The sequence below is a fragment of the Tupaia chinensis genome, unplaced genomic scaffold (genome assembly GCF_000334495.1).
Source record: "Tupaia chinensis unplaced genomic scaffold, TupChi_1.0 Scaffold139767_1, whole genome shotgun sequence".
Classification (NCBI taxonomy): Eukaryota; Metazoa; Chordata; class Mammalia; order Scandentia; family Tupaiidae; genus Tupaia; species Tupaia belangeri.
Genome location: NW_006199647.1, coordinates 1,175,835 through 1,183,102, shown reverse-complemented (window position 1 = coordinate 1,183,102; position 7,268 = coordinate 1,175,835). Strand labels below are relative to the sequence as shown.

General features: G+C 56.5%; 1 protein-coding gene across 4 annotated transcripts in view; it reads left to right on the top strand.

Annotated features, from left to right (window-relative positions):
- Positions 1 to 7,268, top strand: part of PLA2G12A (phospholipase A2 group XIIA) — a 13,075-nt gene that overhangs the window by 4,254 nt on the left and 1,553 nt on the right. For 2 of the 4 annotated variants that reach the window (XM_027765862.1, XM_027765860.1), the window contains exons 4-5: positions 150 to 198; positions 2,298 to 3,708. In XM_027765862.1, coding sequence (XP_027621663.1) covers positions 150 to 198; positions 2,298 to 2,416 — 168 coding nt within the window. In that variant the 3' untranslated portion in view covers positions 2,417 to 3,708. Of the gene's footprint in view, positions 1 to 32; positions 199 to 2,297; positions 3,709 to 7,268 lie in introns of those variants that run through there. The other 2 variants (XM_027765861.1, XM_006162240.3) reach the window with 2 other exon arrangements.

Sequence of the window (7,268 nt, the reverse complement as noted above, 5' to 3'; positions counted from 1 at the left end):
GTGGCGGAGACACTGACGCCGGCCTCCTGCAGCTGAACGTGGGCATCCCCTCGCTGACGCGGTGCTGCAACCAGCATGACCGCTGCTACGAGACCTGCGGCCACAGCAAGAGCGACTGCGACGAGCAGTTCCAGGCCTGCCTCTCCAAGATCTGCCGCGATGTGCAGCGGACACTCGGGCTGGCTCAGCATGTGCAGGGTGAGGGCCGCGGTGGGTGACCACGGGTGGGTGGCTCGCCTCCCAAGAGGGTCTGCCGCAGAAGCCTCAGCCGTGTCGTGACACAACCTCTTATTTCTGAGATGACAGTTCCTATCTGCGGGGATGGGCGGTCAGGGACAGGAGTGTTAGAGTCCTCCCAGCCCGTGCCCTGGAGGGCAGCCTAACCACCTGGAGCCCACCTGGAACCCTGAACCACTGTCCAGGCAGCTGCTGCCACCCGCAGAGCCTGAGCGGCTTATAAACCATGGAAGTGTGTCTTCCCAGTCCAGAGCGGAGACAGATCCTCCCGGGGTCAGCTGTCTCGCATGGTGCAAGGGACCTGGCAGCTCTCCGCGGCTTCTCTGTTTCGTTTTTTAATTTGCTAGGGGGTGTGTACATACACCAGACAGAGGGAAAGTGAGAAATCACCCTCAAGGGGCCCGGTCAGTCGCAATCCCTCATCCTCTGTTTCTCTCCCCAGGATCTCGAGCACGCACGCACACGTACCTGGAATATTTTTCAAGCTACCAGGTCTAGGACCCAAACTGTGTGTGGCCGGTCGTGTGGGACCTTGTCACTTTTACCACCAGGACACCAGCTGGTCCTTTGTCTGATAAGGGCACTCACTGGGGGCTCCCCCTTGGTGGCTAGTCACCTGCCAAACACCTTGCCTCCTAACACCGTCACCTTGGAGGTTAGGGTTTCAACACATGAATTTTGGAGAAACAAATACTGGGTTGTAGGAAAAGTCTTGACGCAGTTATACATAGAAGAACGTCGAGAAATACATCATGGCTTTTCTAGCGGCCTAATATTTAGCCCTCAGCATAGCACCCTGGATTTGGAAGGACATTTGAGAAGATTTCAGTCTTAGCTCTGTCTCTTCCTGTGTATCTGTGTCAGGAGGGCCCCCCAAAGCACCCCCAGTTTCCGCATCGACTGGGGGACTCACAGGACTGACACGTAGTTGTGCCCACCACGTGGCTCCCTGCGGTGAAAGGGTACAAAGCAAAATCCAGGAGGGGCAGTGGCGAGTCTGTCCTCGTTTACAGACCAAGCACACCGGCAGCCTCACCTCCAGGAGCCGTCAGGACAGCGAAAGGGTGCACTGGGGCAATGAGATCCCTGCTCAAATACTGGTGGCCACAGGGTTTCTCTGCTGTCGGGCTGGAGAGCACGCCAGGCGCAGAACCAGGAGAGGGAGGGCGGGGGAGCCAGCCTCCCCCATCCTGCGGGGTGCCGGGCCGCCTGCGCTGCTCACCTCACTCTGTGCTCACGGAAGCCAGAGAGGGAGGCAGCATTAGGCCCGCTTTCCTGCCTGGTGTCCGGGTTTCTTAGAGGAGCCAGTGGATTTCTTTTCTGAATAGTCCTGAATCCTAAAAATGTTAAAACCATTCCTAGGTGAGGGGCCAGCCAGCGCTGTAGTGGGGAAGGTGGCTGGGGCCCACACGGCTGACAGTGCGATTCGAGTCCCGGACCCAGTGGCGTGAAACCATACCGGGTGCCGGTGCGTGCCCGAGATTCCGAGAGGAGAGTGGAGAAGGGGCTGCGGCGTGGCCGTCCCCCGGGGGTGATGTCTCGCTTTCTGTCTCGCTTCCTGCCTGTCTTCCTGGTGAGCGCACGTGCCCTACAGCAAAAACCTCTCCGGAAGGAGAACCCTTTTGATTTTTTGTGCCCTCACAGCCCAAAACCAAATTTGGATATTGGTCGAAGAGAGACGCTGAGTTTATTCACTTTAAGCTTCTCAAGGGACGTGTGTGGAAATGCTTTGAGGTTCTGCTTTTCAATTTTCTTTATCTAGACAGACGAGATTGAGAGTCATCAGGCATCCGGCTGGGTGGCCAGTTCTCAGACCCGGGCGCTCAGCGGCCGCTTGTCCGTGCTGTCAGCAGTTACGTGTCGGGCACGGAGAGCTGGGCTGGGCGGCCGACTGGCACAGGGCGAGGTGCACTGCTGCCGTGAGCGGGCTTGGTGCGACTCGCTCACACGCGGCCGCGTCCTCCCTGGGCATGAGCTCGACACGCCACCAGAGCCGTGGTGTGCATGGCTGTGGTGCACGTGGCCGTCCGTCACCCTCAGGGTGGCCTTTCCTCCTGCAGCGTGCGAGACGGCGGTGGGGCTCCTGTTCGACAGCGTCATCCACCTGGGCTGTAAGCCGTACCTGGACAGCCAGCGGGCCGCCTGCAGGTGTCGCCATGAGGAGAAGACCGACCTCTGAGGGAGCCGCGGACAGCAGGTGACAGCGGGGACGAGGACGGAACGGAACCTGCCACCAGACTGCTGTTTCCACGGCAGGAAGCGGCCTCGTCCCCGTGGGAGGACAGTGCTGGGCCTTACACGGTCTGTACTTGCCATCAGGCCTCACGGTGGGCCAGGGGCAGGCGGCGTGGGCACCCGCCTGTGGGTCTCCCAGCCCTCTCCCCTATGCCAAACTCTCCTCACCAGTCTCAGAGACAGGTGGGGTCCAGGGGAGGGCTTCTGAAAGAACAGTAGTAGTTCCATTTCCAGAGCCATATTTAGAAAAGAGATCTAATATAAAGCGCAAACGTCATTACAGTGTGTTCAACATCCTCTCGTTTGGAAACAGGAAGGCCTTTGCTTAGCGTGCCACTTGTTTACTGTGACTCTTGACTGCACATTTCGGCCCGGAGGAAAAGCTGGCCCTGGTGGTGAGCACCGTAATCCCAGCTACTCGGAGCCTGCGGCAGGCTGGAGGCCAACCTGGGCAATGCAGTGAGTCTGTCTCTTGGGAGAAAGAAAACCACACACACACACACACACACACACAAGCACATGCACATATACCTGCGAGAAACTGACTTGATTTTTCCTTTACTTTAGTTCTACATAGTGTGTCACTCCCCTGTAGCCAGTGAACACATGACTAAGCCACGCTTTTCTCAGGACTAGATGCAGCGAGGTCTCCATGGCTGTCTCATAGTCTCGGCCGTCAGCCGGGCCTCTTGGGAGCGACCCGGGCAGCCTCGTGGTGCGGTCTGCCGTGAGCTGTCAGGGGCAAGATTCAGAAGCACAGCCACTCCCCTTTCAAGAGCTGCTCAGGGGCCAGTAGGTCGCGTGGAACTTTAGACAGCTGGGTCCCACAGGGCCGACTCCATGATTCAAATTCCAGACCCTGGAGCTTAAACAATATGCTGGGCGCACGCATGCCCAAAATCCTAAGAGAAAAATGGAGAAGGGATCGCAGCGTGGCCATCCCTAGAGCATGATTTCTCACTTTCCCTGTCTCTTAGCACACGCGCCTGATGGCAAAAATTCTCAAAAAAAAAAAAAAAAAGAACCACTCAAATGACAAGGGGGACTTTTTGCTATGGCCTTTGCCAAAACTGGAGAGACAACGAACAGGACGACCGTACAGGGCGGCCGGGCACACAGTGCCTGAGCTGCTGCGCTGGGCTGGCCTCCCAGCTCTCGCTCCTGGGGTAGAATCTGGGTCATTAAGGACGAAACCTGTTACTCCGTGCAGCCTTAATAAAATTGCTCCTGCCATTGTTTTGTTTTAAAAGCTTATTTCTCTCATATGAGAGAGAAAGAGACAGGTCCCTGACAAGGTCTCGCCACGCTGCAGCCCTCCCGCAGCCTCTCGAGGCCCGGGTGACGTGTTGAGCAGGGTCCGAGCGCAGGCCGTGCGTGTGGCTGCAGGGCAGTGTGGTGGCGCCCTACTGCCTGTGCCACTGCGGCTGGCCCAGGCTGTGCTTTGCGGTTCAGTCCAGAACTGGACCGTTGGAAGAGATGGAGAAATCAAGGTACAATGAATTGTCTTTTACAGACCTTATTTACATTGCAAAGTATAAACAGGTCCACGAGCTTGCCCTGGAAACTCGGAGCTTCTCCCTGCGGAGGGTGCGGCTGGGCTTCTGTACCCGTCTTTGCTAACCCAGCTGCTGCCTTTCCAGCCCAGGGCCCTGAGCCACATATGAGGGCGCTTCAGAATGTTTGTGGGCGATGGAAGAAGTACCGTCCGGGCACACGGCATGCCCTGTAGTGCAGCGGCGAGCACTGTGCAGAGGGAGCCGGGTCTCAGTGGCTGACCACAGTTCAAATCTCAGCCCCGGCACCTTGAAAAGATGCTGGGTGTGTGTGCGCCGCTTGGTGTCCGTGCCCCAAATCCTGACGGCGTGGAGAAGTGGGGGAAACAGATCGCAGCGTGACCGTGCCCCGCTGGGGCGAGGGAGGGATGTTTTCTCGCTGGAAAGTACACGTGTCCTCCAGCGATAACAATAATGATGATGATGAAACGAGCTTATGTTGGTACAAAAAATTTTTTTAAGTTATGCAGTTTTTTCATAATATGCATTTCCTATGAAATTCTGAACGCCTCTTAAGTACCCTTGGATAACCTGTGGCCAAAGTTACTAATATCAACCGCTTGGAAAGTCAGAGAGCACAAGGCAGGGGCTTCTCTGTCATTACCGGCAGGACTGCAAAGAAGGACAGTTATATTCTTGACAGTTATATTCCTCCCTCCAGTCTGCGTGGTGCTGGAAGCCCGGCACCGCCTGGACCGGCCGTGGCGCTGCCCTTCTGGCGTCTGGGCACAGGGCAGGTGTGCCTGCGGCCGAGCACGCTGGGCCCCAGTGTACATGTTTGCAAGCCTTGATCGATCTGTATTTCCAGTTTTTTAAAAGTACACACTTGCCAGCCATTGCCAGTATTTGTCTATCAATATTTATTACCAAAATACTTGATCAGGTAACCTTAAACGTACGAGGAATTGATGGATCCCTCAGAGCAGCATTGGCTCCCTCAAGAGACAAGCTCAGAATGTCTTTTTAAAAATTTTTAATTTTATTTTATTATCATTATTATTATTATTAATTTGACCGGAGAGGGACACATAGAGAAGAAAGCAAGCCACCAGGTTTGGGACTTGAAGCTTGGTTGGCCATGGGGGAGTCCATCACCTTAACCACCATGTCACCTGCCGGCCCCAAGCTCAGAATGTCTTTATAAAGTATTCCATTCATAGGGCCGGAGGTGGCATGGAAATTAGAGAGGCTGGATCCCACATAGCCAACATTGTGGTTCGGGTCCCAGACCTGGTGGCTTGAAAGTTGTGATGGGAATGTGTGTGCATGCACAGTCCGGGAGGAGATGGAGGGAAGGGGTGAATGAGTTTCACAGGTGGTGCTACACTGCTAGAGGCCACTGTTTGGGAAGTGGCCTGAGTGGGCTTCAGTTGCTGAAACCGATGACCACGCAGAAAGCTGACTGGTACCATTGTAGGAGTGTGGCCATCGCTGTCTCAAAACTCCGTGGAATTGGGAACCAGCAGTTAGCGTAATGGCTATGTCGCTGGACTCCCACGTAGTCGACCGCGGTTCGTGTCCCGGACCCGGTGGCTTAAAACTCACGCCGGGCGCGTGTGCGTGCGTGCCCAAGATCCCGAGAGGAGAATGGAGAAGGGATTGCGGCGTGACCATCCCCCCCTGGGGGGGTGATTTCTCGCTTTCTGTCTCTATGTCTCTCTCTGTCTGTCTGGCGAGCGCCCGCGCCCTACAGTGAAAATCTCTCCAAAAAAAAAAAACTCCGTGGAATAGGTTTGGTCCCCGTTTTACGAATTTGAGGCTGGGAGAGCTTAAATGCATTACATGCCCAGTGCCTCCCAGCTAATAAAGTGGCAGAGGCAGGATTAGAACCCAGGCTGCCTGCTTCCCAGTCCTAGGCACGCAACGTTTTTGCTGTGGGAAACTGCTGTTTTAAAAGCTAAAATTATGCATTTTCATTCCGAAACAAATATCCAAGAAAATGCGTTGTAGGTCTTAAAAATAGACTAGATCTCACTTTAAAATGCATAACCACACAGACTGCAAAGTAACCCTCTGAGATAATGAGACAATGAGGAAGTTCCTTCCTCTGCTCCTCTCAGATGAGTGGAACTGGCCTGTAGGGCTTCTGCCCTGCACAGGGGGCGTCTGCAGGACTCAGGCGGAGATCCTGAAAACTGGGTGAAAGGACGGGAAGTCCTGGTTCTCAGGTAACGCACGTGACCTGGATGAAGTCCAGACTGCACATGTTGAAAGCAGAATCGCTTGCAGTGTCTCAATATTTACTGAGCACCTCCTACGAGCCACCGACTGACCAGGGGAGGGGAGGGCACACGCAGGCCAGGCCAGCCTCCTGGGCGAGGGGAGCTCTCCAGGCTGGCACTGTGCTTGCTGGGCGTCCTTTGTCACAGTCCCAGTTGGACTGGAGAGCCCCCTGGGGAAGACACTGGTACTGCTCCTGGTGGTGCAGAATAAATCCACTCCAGCACCCATGTAGTGAATTGAAAGTGGTTTGCTTTGAGTAAACACCCTGGTCGCGCTGAGGAGTGACAAGCACGACTTCCAAACCGCAAGCACATTAGGAAAGTTAGCAGGTTGTGTTTTCTTTTTCTCTCCCGACCTGCGTGCAGGGCCCCACGTACTGATTTCAGCGCATTAGAAAGGGCCCTGAACACGTTTTTACTTTTCCCAATCTTAAGGTTGTTTCTTTTTAAATGACAAAGCCCAGGGGAGTCACCTTTTGACCCAATCCAGAAGTGGCGTGGCCTGAACGGTTCTCAGTGGCCGCCCAGCCTGGAGCGGCCGAGCTAAGTCCACGTGGAGGCCCCGCACCACCGGACTAGTACCCGAGACATTGGGGGAGGCTGAGCCCTGCCCCAGAGGACCCCAAGTCGGCCCGGGGCGCCGCGGGGTTGGCGCGTGGCTGCGTCCAGGAGTGGGGCCCCCCTGCGGCACAGACCCGCGGCTCCAGGCGCTGCCTCCAGCTTGCTACGCCTGCCCGGTGCCCATTTCAGAGCTGCACGTCCTGGGGAACTAACGCGCCTGCACGCTTCCCCGCCGGGCAGTCGGAGGAGCCGAGGATGGGGCAGCGCGGACCGAACGCCCGGCCCCTGCGCCCGGCCTGGCGCGGCACCTGGAGGTGACAGGGGCGTCCCTCTCCGCCGAGCTCTAGCCCGAGAGCTGCGGAGTAGCGGGAGGGAGTCGGGACTCGGTCCCGCAGGGGCGCAGGGCGGGCTCTGGGTCCTCGGCCCCCGAGGGCCAGGCCGGGGCGGGGCGGGGCCGGGG